The sequence below is a fragment of the Megalops cyprinoides genome, chromosome 9, assembly GCF_013368585.1.
Source record: "Megalops cyprinoides isolate fMegCyp1 chromosome 9, fMegCyp1.pri, whole genome shotgun sequence".
Taxonomy (NCBI): Eukaryota; Metazoa; Chordata; class Actinopteri; order Elopiformes; family Megalopidae; genus Megalops; species Megalops cyprinoides.
The window spans coordinates 1,147,950-1,165,685 of NC_050591.1; the positions used below are offsets into that span (position 1 = coordinate 1,147,950).

General features: G+C 39.3%; 1 protein-coding gene across 4 annotated transcripts in view; it reads right to left on the bottom strand.

Annotated features, from left to right (window-relative positions):
- The window catches only part of sgcg (sarcoglycan, gamma), a 53,767-nt gene that overhangs the window by 27,911 nt on the left and 8,120 nt on the right, over positions 1-17,736 (bottom strand). For 3 of the 4 annotated variants that reach the window (XM_036536188.1, XM_036536189.1, XM_036536191.1), the window contains exon 2: positions 7,010-7,240. In XM_036536188.1, coding sequence (XP_036392081.1) covers positions 7,010-7,240 — 231 coding nt within the window. The remainder of the gene's footprint in view (positions 1-7,009; positions 7,241-17,736) is intronic. The other variant, XM_036536192.1, reaches the window with a different exon arrangement.

Consider the following 17,736-nt stretch of genomic DNA (forward strand, 5'->3'; position numbering starts at 1 on the left):
TCCCAGTTTGCCGTTCCATCCTGCCTGAAGTCCTCCACCATAGTCCCTCTGCCCAAAAAACCCTCCATCACCAGCCTCAACAACTACCGGCCAGTAGCACTCACCCCTGTGGTTGATGAAGTGCTTCAAAAAACTGGTACGGAGTCACATCATATCATTCCTACCCCCCACCTTTGACCCACATCAGTTTGCATATAGGGCTAACAGGTCTATGGAGGACACTGTAGCCACAGCCCATCACGCTGCGCTGACCCACCTGGAGCAGCAGGGGAGCTATGCTCGGCTCCTCTTTGTTTACTACGGCTTGGCGTTCAACACCACCCCCCCAACAGACTGGTGTGTAAACTGTTGGACCTGGGTCTGCCTCACTCCGTGTCCTCACTCATGTCTTTGGATTAAAGACTTCCTGACAGGACGCACACAGAGGGTTACAGTAGGCCCCCACATCTCCACAGCTCTCAGCCCCAGCTCCCTTCAGGGCTGTGTGCTGAGCCCCCTGCTCTATACCATCTATACACGTGACTGCACCCCTATCCACTCCTGCAACACCTTTTGTCAAATTTGCTGACAACACCACAGTGGTGGGGCTCATCTCAGGGGCCGATGAGTCCGCCTACCGGGACAAGGTGGAGTGGCTGTCAATGTGGTGCAGAGACAACAACCAGCTCCTGAACACGTCAAAGACAAAGGAGTTAGTCATCGATTTCAGGAAGGAAAAAACGGACATTCAACCCATAATCATCGGCGGGGACTGTGTGGAGAGGGTCATGGACTTCCATTTTCTGGGAGTTTACATTGAAAAGGACCTGACCTGGGGTATGAACACCACAGAACTGTTAAAGAAGGCACAGCAGAGACTACTTTCTCAGGAAGAACAACATCGCCCAGAGACTGCTGGTGTCCTTCTACCGCTCCACCATAGAGAGCATTCTCACTTACTGCCTCTGTGTGTCGTTTTCCAGCTGCACTGTGGCTCACAAAAAAGAGCTTCGGAGGGTCGTCAAGAATGCTGAGGTAATCATCAGGTGCCCTCTCCCCACTCTGGAGGACTTACACAGTTCCTGCTGCCTCAAGAGAGCCTATAACATCATAAAGGACACATCCCACCCCGGTCACTCTCTGTTTGAACTGCTACCGTCAGGCAGACGGTATAGAGCCATTAGAACAAGGACAAACCAACTCAAAAACAGTTTTTATCCCACAGCTGTACAAACTTTACATGCCACAAAACATAATGTTCACATTCACTGTGCAATAAGGGATCTGTGCAATTAATGCTCAGGGTTCTTCACTTTGCAACAAGGGATCTGTGCAATCTTTCTGATCTGTGCAATTTTTCAATGTAGATATCTCTAGGTGTTTTTACTTGTGTTCTACCATTTTTACTTTTTATATAGTCTTAATCTATAAAAATAATTTTAAAGTATTTTACTCGCTTTTTTATTGATGTTTTGCACTGTTGAGGATTACACTCAAATTTAGTTGTACATGTTACAATGACAATAAAGAAATTTTGATTCTGATTAGCTTCCCCATTCCCCACGAACACTTGGATAAACCCAATTAGCGCATATGACAATATATTTATGTAGCTGCATATAGCCTTATCTTTGCAATTTGTTAATGTTAATTAGGCCAGTAATTATTTAGCATAGTGGAATAACCCTTTCGTGCGTATGATCACACCGATGTGATTAGCCGTTTAGCACATATGCTAAAACCGGTGCGATTAGAACACTAGATTGGAAAAATTCTATCTTAATTTTAGCTTTGAGGAAACAGTAATTTACGTTAAAAATATAGCAAATGCTACCTGAAAACTATGAGAAGCTTAATAACGCTAACGAAAACATAATGCAGCGCACTATATTGCATAAAAATAAGTTACGTGCGAAAGGCGTAATAATGTTAGGCTACATAGGGGAGAGCTGGGATGAAAGTAACACTTCAGATAAACGTCATTTTAAAAGATAATGTTACAGACAGAAACTAATTTTCGTTGTGATCAACAACTCACATGTGTGTTCTATCAATACCAGTTGCTATGTTGTACAACTGTGGAACGACTTCGAAATAATAATATAGTAAGTATAGTTGTTATTGTAGAGGGATGAAAGAAACAACTGTTAACAATCGTCCCGACAATGGCTCCTGACAGTTAAACCTGACTTCTAAACTGAGAAACTCTGACATGGCAAACTTCAGGATGTGTTAAAGTAGGCTACTAATTATTCTGTCAAATGATCATGACTATGACACATGAAAAAATAGACACAACTTGTCATTCAAAACAGGAAAAAAAAAATTTTTGAGTGAATTTACTTTCCGTGATCGAAAACAGCTTCTCGGGTATAACTCTGCGAAAGTATGATGTATTCACACAATTTTTCGGGGTTCTGGTAAGTGTTGCATGCTGTACATGCTGACGCAGTCAGGCATATCAGACTTGTATGGGCTTGGAGAAAATCGCCATGTTACTTTCGTACTGGCTCTCCCCTACATGTTTCAGATGATAAGTCATGTTTGAGGTCGACTAATGATAGGCGTAATCTTTGCATGCAGAGTTTGCATGTCACCTTCTTGGGGTCGTCCTTTACACGCTCGAAATGATCCCACACTTTGGATGATTTCCTGCCCGACATAGTCTAATAACTTAACAACAAGGCGCAGCTCCCGAATGGAGTTTGAGGGTTTTTTTCTGTGACTAACCGACCAATGAAAACTTTGTCGACTAAGACTCTTCTCATCGACTAATGTTTGGTTGACTATTAGGGGGCACCTCTAAAATGTACAATATCTCCTTTTTCAAGTTAATAATTTATTGTTCCTTGATTTGCAGAACCACACACACACAAACACTCTGTTGGTATAGACCACAGAGGACTGTAAATAAAGGAAATATTGTGACCGCTACCACGGCCTCTTGTGATTCTAACCGGATCCCCTGCAGTGATTCTAACTACCTGCAAGTGGTGCATAGCGGCATCCACTATCTCAATGGATTTTTCACCTATCCTATCCATATCTGTATGCAATCGTCCTAGCTGGGCAATGAATTTCTTGTTTCATAAAATAGTATTATCATTTAAGCGGTATTTAACATTCTACAAGGCAATGTGTGAATTCTTTTGCCTTGTGCGACCAAATTAAAGCAATGCTGGATAAAACCTAGCAGTAAGAAGTTGTATTTTACAGCAGGGGTACACTTAAGTCCTGGAGGACTCAGACACCAACAGGATTTGTGACTCTCCTTAATCCAGTACCACTGTAAAAAAAAACCTAATTTTACAGAAAATAACTAAATATTTACAGTAGTTTCCTGTTTTTTTTTTTTTTTTTAATTGTATACAAAACTCTGTAAAATTATGGACATTATCTGTAAATTAACAACCCAACTTATTTTAAGTATTATGCCAATAATGACAAATTGACAAAAATGACAAATTATTTTTGTATGGAAAAATTACTATATTATTTATACAGTATTTTTTGTTTTCTTAAACTACATATAAATTTATGTAAAATGACAATAATTATCTGTAATTAAATATGTAGCTTGTTATATAAAGGTTTATGTCCATACTAACAATTTAATGTTTTTCTTTGTAATTTTAAGGTAAATCTTGGTTTTAGATTTACACTGTAAAAAAAAGTCTGTAATATAACAGCTTTTTCCCCTTTCTACTTTACAGATTTTTTCCTGTATTTCAGAAATACATGGAAATTACAATAAAATTACAAAAATAGACTTGTCTAATATAAAATAACATTACAATTTTGTAACCGTGAATTAACAAAACATATCCATATTTTTGAGAGAAGATGTAGGTTTTTTCTCTTTTTTTACGTCAAAACATTGTTAAAATAAATTTCAATCTTAACATAATTTCACAAATATTTACTTTTTTTAGAATAGATGAAAGTGTTAAATAAAGTTTAATAGGCCTACTGGCCTACATGTTAAAGGCCTAATACAGTTTGTGACAGTAACAGTAACAAGTAAAGGTTCTGTTATTTTACATATCAATTTTTAAATTTACAGTTGTTCTTGGATATCTGCACAACAAAAGCATTGACTAATGTGTTTTACTGAAGGCTATAACATTTATAAGCATCAGTGAACTGTCAACGTGGACATCTCAGATCAGAAGATCAATACCTTTGCTTGCAGCACGAATGTTAAAATTAACTATTTGTTCAGAAGAGACATGCTGAAGTTGTATTGGTTTGATAACTAGCTAGCAAAGTGCCTGAAAGGCAACTTAGCTAACTAGCTTGCTACTTGCATATTCAGCTCAAAAGTACAAATACCACCTCACAAACAGAAATCTAGCTAGCTAGCTACAATACAAACAAAACAATAAATATAACTAGCTAGCTACTATCATATTCTGCTAACAAATACAAATATCACCTTGCAAACAAACGCACAGCTAGCTACATTTAAAAAAAAAACTAGAGTAAACCGTTAAATACACAATATTACATGTAAAATTATACATTACACTTGATATTGTAGCGTGTTGGGTAGTGGATGGAGTTTACCAGCATGCCTTGGGGCGATGGACTGTTGTTTAGCCCACCATGAATGTGACTGTGTTTGACTTTGATGTAATTCCCTCCTACCATACCTATATGTCTGGTTTTGCTGTTGCCAGAATAGCTCTGTGCTCACGCTGGCGGCAACAAAGCGATCGGAGGTTTGTTTCCAGTGGTTCCTGTCTTAAAATGAGCGTCGCTCAGTGTGGTTCAGCAACCACTATAAATGATTTCTAACTGTTTTGTTGCTGTACATGTGAGCGCAGAGTAAACGGCAAAACCCAGCCTGCCAGAATATGATGTAAAATTAACGGTTTGTTGTTGCATTTATAAACTTCATTACCTTTTTACAACAGTATTTTGACATTTTTTAAAAGATAAATCAAATGTTTCATGGGTAGCATAAAATTTTGTTACAATAAGTATTGATTAAAAATACAAGGTTTTTACGTAAAATTGTGTAATAAAACAAGTTAAAAAGGTATGGTTTTGTAATTTCAAGTGTCATTTTTTGTATCATTGCAGCATTAGTACATTTTTATACACAGTTATTGTTTTTAAAGGAGAAAATATCTTTATTTAAACATTAAACTGGTTCTGAACATATATTACAGGGAGACAATTCTATGTTAGTTTCGGAGACCATGTATCAAAGAAACATGACATATCTTTTGGTGTTGCACAAGGAAGCTGTCTTGGTCCCCTTCTTTTTTTGTTATATATGCTACCGCTAGGTAATATCATCAGGGAACACAATATTAACTTCCATAGCTATGCTGATGATACACAATTATACATTTCCGTCAAGCCAAATGACATAAATGCATTATGCTCCCTGACTACCTGCCTGTCCGCTATCACTCAATGGATGAGTAATAATTTTAAATTTAGTTAAATGAAGATAAGACAGAAATACTATTAGTTGGCCCTAAAACAAGAAGAGATGCACTTTCTGCCAGGCTAAGAAACTTAGGCCATCAGAATAAACTGGAGCCAGGGCATAATTTTAGACTCAGATTTAAGTTTCAAACCCCACATAAGCAAGGTAATCAAAGCAGCCTTCTTCCACCTAAGAAATATTGCCAAAGTGTGCCCATTTTTAACTCAACAGAAGCTCATTCATGCTTTTATTTCAAATAGACTGGACTACTGTAATGCTCTTTTTACCGGTCTTCCAAAAAAGTCAATTGACAATCTACAGCTAATTCAGAACTCTGCTGCTAGACTTTTAATGAAAACAAGGAAGAGAGAGCATATTATTCCTGTTTTAGCTACATTGGCTCCCTGTACATTTTAGAATTGATTTTAAAGTCCTTCTACTTGTATACAAAGCTCTTAATGCTTTAGCACCCTCTTACATCACCGATTCTGTCGTTTTATGTTCCTTCACGAGCCCTTAGGTCCTCTACAGCAGGTCTTTTAAGCATTCCAAGTCCCCAAAAATAAAATTGTGGAAGCTGCCTTTATCCACTATGCACCTAAACTGTGGAACACCCTACCAAACTATTAGAGGTGGGCTCAGTGGACATTTTTAAATGGCAACTAAAAACATACCTTTTCAGTCTAGCATATTATTAGCAATTTTTTCTTTTTGTTTTATTGGTTTTTATTCATTTTATCCATTCCATTCATTACTTTTCCTTAAATTGCTTTATTCTTTAACTTTGATGATCTTCCCTGTTTTAGGCCCCTTGGATTATGTGGTTTATCTTTTTTATTGTGTGGTCTATTTATCACTATTTTTATTATTTTTTGTTTTCTTTCTTCTGTCGTATGCTGAATTGAAAAGCACTTTGAGCTACATTCTTTGTATGAAAAGTGCTATAGAAATAAAGTATTATTACTATTATTATTATTAAAAGACAAATTTTGTGCAATTTCATATAAAATTAATGTGACAAACTATTATTAATTATGGAAAATTACTGTATTTTTATGTGTTGGTTAATTTCGGTTATTTTACAGTATTTTATCGTATCTTTTCCCAGTGTATTTTACTTTAATTTTATGGTTTTTGTTTGGCCAGTCATTTGAGCTTTTTTTTTTTTTTCTTTTTCATTTTTCCATTTTCTCCCCAATTTGAAATGGCTAATTCCCCAAATTTTGGAATGCCCAATTTGTCATTGATGTTTGGTCCCATTGCACAACCCCCACTGCCAATCTGGGAGAGCGTGGACAAGCACGTGCCCTCCTCCGAGACACATGATGTCAGCCGCTGCTTTTCGCACTGCGGTTCACAAGCCCTAGCTAGCACAGAGATGAGTCGGAGGAAGACCATATGCAGCTTTGGCACGTGGACCACAGGCGCCCGATCGACCAGTAGGGGTCGCTGTTGCTAATGGGACCGAAGCCGAGCCGTAGCGTTCAGTCTACACTCGGAATGAGCGCTTTTACCGACTGAGCCACTCGGGAGCATTTGACCGTTTTTTTGCGATTTTTTTTTTTTTTTTTAACAGTGTACCATACTTAACATTGAGCCTAGACATGCCAAGGCCTTACGCACTGAGTTGAACCACATCACTCTCAGGATCCATATTGTCAGGGCAAAGTTGACCACGAGGATGATGATGAGGAGGAGGATGAAGAGGTACAGGCAGCGCTTCCTCCATCCATAGATCCCGATCATGTACAGATACTCGGCGTCTGTGGCAGGGACCCTGCTCTCCTGGGTCGTGCTGACGTACTGCTCCCGGACCATTGGCTGTGGAGGAACGTGGTTATGGGACACCTTAGTAAAGCTACTGAGTGCAGAATGAATCAGCCAAGTCATGAAACAAGGGCATGGAGAGCCTTTACTCAAAAAAGGTTTCACAGTATCCAACTTTACAATTGTCAGTTTGGAGCCTGAATTTTAACTTACTGAGCAACCCTGGCTCCTTTTCAAAATCACACAAGTATTCATTTATAATACCTATAAAACAATGAAATTGGCCGATAACTCACTGCAGCATGATAAGACAGAGACAGAGAATTGCAACTTATTTATGGATATTTTTGTTTCTCTTTGCTTTGGTTGAGATCACATCCAGACCTGCTTCTTTATGCTTCTGTCTGCTTCTGACACCCTTCTCAAGCCTAAAAGAAAGCTTTTGCCTTCATAAATAAAAGAGTCATCTGGTGTGATGAGCAGAAGTAATTCCCATCTGAGCCAAACTTCCTATCTGAGGGCTGAGCCACCCGTTCCATCTCTCAAGGAACTAGTTCCCAGGGACAGTAGCATTTGCTTGGCAAGCACAATCTGAAGCCCCTCTCAGACATGCACTGAAAGCCTGAAATTATCTAGCCATTACCTGGAGAAACTGTATGTGAGAGCACAAATGTCCAAATCAGTTGGACTGGACACGAGACGGACTTCACTCTGCCAGCTCCCTAGTACAAAGTCCGTCTAATATCAGATTAAGTCCATGTGTGAACAGAGCAGGTCATGTTCTGGAGAATCCACGGCGAGCGAGTGGGCGTGTTGATGATGTTTCTATCTTTCTATCATGCGACTGGCGTGAAACCGGAAGAATAGAAACATCTGCTTCGTACTCTTTTCTGCGTGCCTGTATATTGCTTTCCATTCTTTCGTTAACATTGCAGATACGTCCAAATACATGCCATTTTGAGTCCAATGATCGTTAAAGAGAGTTAGCTATAGCTATACTGCCAAAACTTCTCTCTTACGATGATTAATTGTTGGTTTGTAGTTTATTATCTAGTTAGTAGCTAGCTAAGCTGTAGCTAAGTAACAGTGATAGGTATAGTGAGATAGGTAAACTGGTGACCTTACATAGCAAACAACAAAAACTTACCTTCCTGTTATAATAAATGTATAATCAATAATAAATTATGTGTACCGGTGGCACCATTTAGATGGCTATGTGTGATATTTTTTTATAGGCTACCCAAAAGTAGACCTACAATAGCTATGTTCGCCTTCTCCTCCTCCGTACCACATTATGTGCCCGTACCACCGAAAGGTAAGACATTGAAAAGAAAAAACCTGAAAATACTTCAACTCGCAAATACCTTTTGTGAACTCGTCAATACTTTTCACTCGTGAGAATGCAAGTGGCGTCTAACTGGAAAATACCACGAGGAAATCTGGACGTTTCTAAACTCGCAATGATTTCATGCGACAAAGTAACACACTACAAATGTAATTATTAATGGTGGCATACTGGGTACTACACTGAAAAATAGCATGCAGTATACAGTATATACTTGTGTAGTACGCAGTACACAGTATGCAGTAGGCGGTTTTGAATACAGCCACTGCGATTTCTGTAGCGTACTTTTTGCGTCATGTCCTGCCTCCTGCACGCTCTACCCAGGCGCCACCCCTCGCCTAAACCAAATGGAATATTTCCAATAGGTGAAAACGCATCTGACATGGACAAGCTCCTGTTGTGTGCTACATGTGTGAAAGGGCAACTCCGGACAATATGCGGACCTGATTCTGCGGACAATGTCCGAAGTTCATACGTGAAAACAGCTCGACAAACATGATTAGCTGCTTCGCCTAGCTGCTAATTTACTTAATCTCGTAAAAACTGCCCCAAAGCTCTGTAGTGCTACACAATGCCTCTGATCCAAACCGCTCATATCAGTCATTAGCTCATGCTTCGACTGCTTGATGGTTGCAACGTAGCTGACAGCATCTTTGAACACACTGACCATTTCAAAGGGGCATCTCCTTGGAGAGCAGCCATCTTTTTTCACAATAGTTGCTAAACATTGTACATCCAAAATTCATCAATTCAATGGAAAAAGTGGAAAATGGCAATAAAGGAAAAAATAACCACAAACTGATGTATAGCTCCCAAAATAATCAATCTCTTGATGAGGACCAGACTTTGGTTGAAATGGTTTTCATTTATTCAGTTGCAATAAAATTATTTAGTTGCTTTTTGTAAGTACAGGTATTTTTAAATTACCAGTAAAGGCCCCCTTCCCCTCTCTGAACATTGTTTCTATATCCAATAATGATCAGACCATTGTTTCTAGTATTAGATGACAGCACAGATATTTTAGACAGGGTGTCTGAGCAGTCACCTGATCACTGATCTCTACATCATCTGAATGGCCCCTCCTGATCAGTGTGCCCTCCATAGAAGTTCGACACCCTAATACACACCCAATGATTCAAGGCAAGACTCTATAACTGCCAGTCATTCTGATGTAAATGGGTACACAGAAACCATATTCTTGCCCAGTCAAGGAGAGACTGAGCGACACAGCACCAGGCTGAAACCTGATTGTGTAATGTATTACAAGAAGAAGTACATTTGATGTGAGCATGGCCATACAAATTTTCTCATCCCCTTGGCTTTGGAGGATGGTATCACATTTATTTGATTAATCTCCATGTTTTTATATTGATAGTCAATGTCATTTTTTCACTAAAGGGATTTCAGCCTTGATCTTGCTTTTTTGTCATTGGTCATTACCATTTAGCTGAGCCTGGAAGCTCCATTATCATTCTTATGTTTTTAAATGGTTTGTCACGCTATTTTACTGAGACAAGAAACAGAAAACGTCTAAACATTCAATATTTAAAAGAGGATGTCAGTAGAAATCAAAACCTAAATAGAAATAAACAGTTTTAGTCTTCAAGAATTCAAGATAAAGCACAAGACTTGCATGCCTTGAGCTGCTCACACACCATTTGCTTGCTAGACATTGGAGAGAAAATGCCATGAATGAACAGCGAGATTGGTGAAGGAAGGATCCAGCATGCAGTAATGTGATCACATCTGTTCATGTTGATCCTGAAAAAGAAACCTGAAGCCACCTACTCTGAACCATTGCACTTAAATGTACCTGTCATGCCGGAGTTTCAGGATGCTGCCCGAGCACAAGCATGTCAGTGAAGCCTGACAGTGTGATGTGTGCCAAAGTGCTGGCATAACAAATAAACTCCATGCCAAAATGGCCGAAATGAGAAATTAGTAGCTCACTAAACGGCTAAGAAATACATAGCTGGCCGGCAACAAGGCGAAACATTTTAAAAATAAAACTCTGGTTTTTCTTTTTCTTCCTCTTCTTTTTAGGCAGACTAGATGCTACACTAGCTCTGTTGTTTTTTTTTTTTTTAAATGGCGGTCACAAAGTTTTAGTTGGTCTTATTGGTCATGATAATCCTGCCCCCAGCTCCTGACGTAGCGGTTCTTTGTTCTAGACCAGCAAAATGTTGTTGCCGCTCTCAAACCAGTTTTCCTGGCCAAGAGCCGGTTCTTTGGTTGTTGAAACGAGATTAGGCACCAGCTCAGAAGCGGCCCTCTAACTGCCTTGGTGGAAAAGGGGCATCAGGAGCCCTGCATGGTTCTTCCTGACACCTTCATTATTTCCACTTTCACATCAGTAACAGACAAACCACTACAATCAGCACACTTTATTTCACTTCATATTGAAATATTGAAATGCTCTTTGACTGTCGGTGTTTAGCCGAGCATGAGGTCCCCATGCCATTTCAAGCCTCTACATTTAGATGAACGTGTTCCAAAGCTGAGGTCATGCACCTGCTGCACCGCCTCACTCTAACTGAATGAAAGCAACTGAGCCTGCTCTATATGGCAGCAATTTACTGCTTCTCAGTCAGCTATTTTTTTAGACCAGACTTGATGCACGGCAGTAATCACCAAACAGAGCATGGCATGAATGATTTACTCCTGGCCAAATGCTTGGACAAACACATCTTGTGTCACGGTTTTCAGGAGTGCGTCCTCATTGCAGGGTAGGGCTGTTAACGATTAATCGACTATCGATTAACTGTTAATAATAATTTGATTGATTAAGATTTAATTAAACAATTAATTGATTTAAACTTCCAGAAGTTTGGAACCGTTTCCTCTTGTAATTAGGGCTGTCAGTGTTAACGCGTTAACTCTCGAATGCGATTAATCTGGAAACTTTAACACCTTAATTTTTTAACGCAAATTAATCATATTATCAGGTTTGACCGCAACTTCCTTCCGTAATTCCAGCGCGCATGTTTACCTGTAAATTTGATTAACAATAAAACAAATAATTCACAGAACAACTGACACCAATTGTACAGAGAGTAAATGGTTATGCTTGTGAAACACCGCAGATTGTCTGTAGTTTCTGTGCTTGCGAAAGCTACAACGTGAGATTGTATAATGTATAGGCTATCGGTTCACTTGAGACAAACGAAATGGAGTTGTTTTAGTTTTTTCCCCCTTTTTCCTGTTGGCCTTAATGGGAAACGAAACCTAGGCCTACACAACATTTTTTGATATGCTATACAAGAATGTCCTACATTTTTGATTTACAATTAACATTTAACTGAGGAATATAAAATGCATTTGCGTTATGTATATATACAAGGTAACTATCGCTTTTATAATAGCCTAGAGTACTATAAACTTCAATGATCGGTACGGTATTGGGTGGGCTAAGAAAAAAACCCGACAACTAATCCGATTATTATTTGATAAGGTTAACAACAATCGATTAAGGACACTTCTTAAAATTCACATCCCTATTGCAGGGCCATAATTTTTGCATGATGTTAACAGATGTTTTCAACAAAATGCTTCTTCACAGCGATGTGAAGCGACTTTTGCAGAGTTTACCAACAGGAGTGTAGAGGGTAAAATTGCAGCCATGTTGGTAAATTAAAGGCACACATTTTGGACTCCCATTCAAAGCTGCCCTGTTTGGACTCTCTTTAACTACTGCTAACACATTAGTTTCATTGTATCATTTTTCATTTTCATTTTAAATTAAAAGTGGATGTGTCATTATTAAATGTGTATGTGGCAGACAGTAAAGAGTTAATTAATAAAAAAGCCCCAGCTCTGGCAGTAGTAGTCAGTGTGCTGCCTAGTGCCAACATGTGTCTTTGCTAACAGCTGAGTATCTCTGCTCCCAATCATCAGAAGCCAGGTATTCAGTCCATCCAATTATTTCTTACTAATAATACTAAATAATAATACATAATAAGAGCCTGCACATTATTCTGATGTTCCAAAAAGCTAAACATTTATTTAAATGTACACAGATGGACAGATCTTTTTGATCCCTAAGAATACTTGTCCATGCAGGGCATCAGGGTAGTACACTACTGTCTTCTTCCAACATTTTTGTCCTGTACCTCCCACAAAAGAGTGGATGTGCATGTGATTACCACTTATCCTGGTCTGTTTCAGTTAAGCACGAAGAGCCCTGAGTGGTGGGGCCAAATGCCAAGCCGTGAGGGGCAGAGCCAAAGCTCCAAAGCAAATATCACATTTAACCTGTGCATACCAGACAATAATTGTACAGTGTATTATTCAAATTGTGTTTTCTGAATTTCAGTGAGTTCCATTTGAAATATTATAAACTTTTGATCCTATTTTAAACCAAGTGAAACTTCATAAGGCTTTCATACAATATTACACACCACCTTCAAAACCACCTTCAAGTGTGGTATTCACACTTGATATAGTCTTTTTAAACAATTGTTTTATGGCAGATGATGTAGTATGATACTATACATACTATTTCAAAAAGGAAACCATGAATGTGAAATCTTGTTGTATATTGTTCTGTTATAAGCAATGAATTTGATTGCTTGTAACAGCTTTATAAAGTGTTGATGCCTTGCTAATGTAAGTGTTACAAATGCCTATTAAGGCTATACTTGATATAAAACAGGACCAAAATATGTCCTGAAATGTTTTCTGGCTTTTGACAGCATAAGACACATCACAATTATGTTACGATTTTCTAAGCAGGGGATAGGAATCTTTTTCTACATGAGACAAGTCATTTTCTGATACCACAGTCTCAGTCTGAAATAAAGACGTTGGCATAATAGATATTGAGTATCTCTAGTCCACAGAATCCAGCCTGAGATGATAAATAACCCTCATTTCACCAGAGCACAGAGTAATGTAGCTTAAAAAGCCAATTCTTCTTCCCATGAGCCATGATAAGGACCACCTTTAAGAGCCCAGTGGCTAGTCTCCATGGTGCTTTTGTCTTGGGTGCTTGTCTTTTTTTTCTGCATTTTTCCCAGGTTATGAACAGAAAAAAAATCGGATCTTAATTGTTGGTGCCAATAAGATACCAAATGAATAGGCATTATTTAATTCAAACTGATGAAACTGAAATATGACTCTTGCCTCTCACACAAAGGAGTCCAATTCATAGGCTTGGCCTCTGATTATAAGATGCAGCCACCCATTAGAGGGTTTCACAGATAGGGATGGGTATCGTTAGGATTTTATTGATACCGATATCGATGAGTGGTGTAACAGATCGTAGTTGATCCATGATCTGTACGGATTACCCCCCACGGTTCAGCACGCATGTGAACCGCGGATTAATTGCAAAGTTTAACCATAATAATGTGAAATACAGTTTTACTGCCGCTGTTACTTTTTTAAGTAATAATTCCCTAAATCTTGATGCAGAGTTGCAGTGAAAAGATACAAGTACCATTTCAAAAACCAGCAACCTTACTAGCACAAGTGTTGCGAAGACGAAGGTTGCGTCCGAAATCACTCACTTGTTCACTCACTCACTATTCACATACAATAAATTAATAATTTTCTGGATAGTTTTATGTTTGCAAGTTTATTCGAACATTTGTATGAACATCTTTGTGTCTAACTGTGCCAGCTAGCTAGCTAAGTGACAAGCTAGTTGCAACTGACATTAACCTGCTAGCTAGATAATACTGTTACCTATTTAGCTATCACTAGCTAACTTGATGAAATAACTAGCACCCAGCTTCATCTGTTCAAATTAGTTGAAACTAACGTTAGCTAGCTAGCTGGCAGTTAAGTCCAATGATCATGTGTAAAATGTATATATATGCACTATATAGTGAATAGGGAACGATTTCGGACACACCTGAAAAACAGCAGAACAAGCGCTCAGGTCGAAGCTGTCGCAATATTATGGACTCGTGAGTCTGGTGGTTCCTACTAGTGATGTGTTGGTCGTAAAGTAGGCTCTATGAGCCGGCTCCTTTTATGTGAACGATGGGAGCCGGCTCCCGTCTGAGCCGATTACTTTTTTTTTTGTTAATTAATACAAGACAGAATAATAGGATGATCTTTTCGCCACACTGCTCGGCCACAGGCGCTCCATGCACTGACTGTATATTAGAATTGAAACAAACATTTATGCACGAGGACCAGATGCACTGCGTTTAAGTGTTCGTAGCGAAACACTAATTTACAACATTCAATATAAATAAAACGTTCAATACATGTAAAAACATCAAACGCTATTACACATTAATGTTTTTATACCAAACTTAATATAAAATAATGGTTTTCTGGAAATTATTAGGTGTAGTATAATGACATTGAATAATTTAAGTGATATACATGCACACATACCAATTATAGGTCATTGCTAAATTTGCCTGAATTGTAAAAGCCAGACATGGCACTAAATGAAGAGCCATTTGGGAGCCGAAAGAGTCGGCTCTTATTGCTGAGTTGAGCCAAATGATCCAGCTCACTAAAAAGAGCCAGAATTCCCATCACTAGTTCCTACACTGCAATGGAAATCATGGTTACCACAAAAGCAAAAGATCCTTGCTTTAAGTGTTCTTTAAGTTCTTTAATTAATGGAAAGCAAAGTTATTTGTCTAACCCCCCCCCCCCCCCTTTTTTTTTTGCTGATCCGAAAAATGATCCAATCCGTGACTCAAAAACCACAATACGATCCGAAACATGAGTTTTGTGATCCGTTGCACCCCTAATATCGATACTGATACTGCTTATCAATGCTGATACTTATCGATACTACTCTCCATAATTTGGTGCAAAAAATAAAGAAATGATATGAAAGGATGTGAAAACTTAGGCTACCTAGTAGTTAGTGATTTATGCTATGCTAACTATTGGCTACCGAGCATACCTAAATCAACTGGACTCCACTGGACAGCCCTGTGACATTCTGCTGTTTTTTCCTGTGTCATTTTCCCTCGTCTAGCGATGGAGAATGGGTTGGACTTGGGTGTCTGACTTCTGCCACCGATGAAACTGTGGCTGCTGCTTGACTGATGTTGTCTATGGGATTATTTAGGAACATAAATTAGAAGTGCTTAAAACCGATGCTAACTGTGTCCTGAGTTCATAACTACAGATTCATTTTTATAATGATAACGCGTGTTACCTTGACTTGACAAGGTCGAGACAGTCGCATTTTTAGTTAAAGCTAAAGCAGTTAAACATGCTGCACTGCTTCAGATTTATAGAATGTTGTGTTTCATGAGGTTGCTGGTGTTACCCCCTTTACATGCAACTACCTTTTTACATACAGTATATTGCATTTAGCTGCATTTTCATTAAATTTAGTAAAGTGAGTCCACACTTTTGAACATTTTGCCCTGTCAGCCATGACTGGAGAGCACAGAATGGCGCTTGGCATTTGAAATGGTTAAGGTTAGGGTTAGGCAATCAGAAGCATGCGAACGCTTTTGTCACACGGAGCAGAGCGTCCCTCCCATCCCTCCTGCTGATCCAATCTAGCACCAACCATTTGAAAATGCCAGCTATGTTAGAATGAATTAACGTTACATAAATACCAATAGCAGCACCGTTTGTCCAGGAGCTTATCAATATTTTGGTACTGACCAGTCAGGAACCAATACCAGTTTAGTTCCGGTTCTTGATACCCATCCCTATTCACAGAGAATGTAGCTATATTGTGTTTACTAATATGGAATTCGTAAATGGTCCCTCCCTATAATGAAGTCTGAGTAATGAGTAATGAGTCTTCCCAATGGAAAGGCATATTAATAATTACAAAGGTGCTGGACACTTTAATGGATAATTAAATGCTTTTGGGAAAAAGCTATGAAAAATGTCTGAAGTGTTGCTGGACGTGCATTCCCTTTTCTGGCTGTTCAATGTTTGAGTGGGTAACATCATTTAGGTGGAGGCCAAGGCAGTGTGACAAAGTAGAAACAGCTTGTGTAGAAAAGGGCCACGTTCCCTAGTCCTTGTTCGTGCACACCACCCCAACCTCTCACAGGCACTTGTTTACAACTCAGTTGAAACCTGACCAAAGCAGTCCTGCTGCTCCCCTTATCAGCAGAACCCCCCGCAGGTAACCCGAGGCACAGGCACACCCCCAAGCCCCCAGGTCACCATTTTCCCTCTGACCTGTCTGTATCCTTTGGCCACCAATAAGAACCCCAACAGGGTCAAGGATACGGGACAATATAAAAGTAGTGGTGACCTCCCCCACCTCAGTACTGCACCAATACCTGTGGGGTGAGGAACTGGGGAGACCAAACTCTTGGATACCGATTATTATGTTGTTGTTGTGTGTGTCTGTGCCTGAGTAAGTACTATGCCTGAGTTCAACTGGTAGTATTACAATTGTCTGTAAGATCGTGTTTGTCTGTTATGTGTAAATGTTGTCATTGCCATAACCATCAGTTCTGATTTATTGTTCTTCCTGAATCTTTCCAGGAAACCACACACACAAACACAATCACACACACACACCTTCCACACCCACCCAGCAAATCCTCAATAAAATTCTGAACCCGGAATCTGACTCCTGTGTCCTGACCGACACCTCACTGTTACAGCAACATTAGCCTGAGCCTAGTTTACAAGTGAAACTGCCCCCTCAGTTTCAGCTTGTGTCTGAATTTTTAATGTCTACAGCTCCGGTTTCTGTGTGCCAGCCTGGCCACTGACCAGATTTACCATAGCAACCCAGCTAAACAGTCCCTAAAACAGTCCCCTGCCACTGAGCCTTTAGCACAAAATCTTTTGATGTTATTTTGAGAAGTTAAATGCCAGTCATGTCCCCTGTTCCCCAGCCTTGCTTTGCCCTGATGGTTATTTATGTAAGTCAGCTGTAATAAAATAGCTTTTATAAACATCCCTCAACCCTTAAGAGGCCTCATAAAAACCTGTTACCGTCCCAGCACAGCCCTCACTTCCAACCGTACAGGGGACAGAAAGCGTTCTTTCCATGTCTTTTTAACATCAATTATCTTGGTGCCTGCTGATATTAACCTTATGCTCCTGATACTGTTTTCACCACTGCCTCTGTGCTGTTTAAATCAGACTCTGATAAAAAAAGACCCAGTTCTAACAGAGTCCCAAATCACCAGGGTCTGACAGTAATTCCAGGCCTTCCCTCACATCAGCTTGACCTACTCCAAAAGCAAACAGAGCTACAAAGACTTAATTGCTCCTTTAAAATTGCTTTCCTTGATTCTTAGCT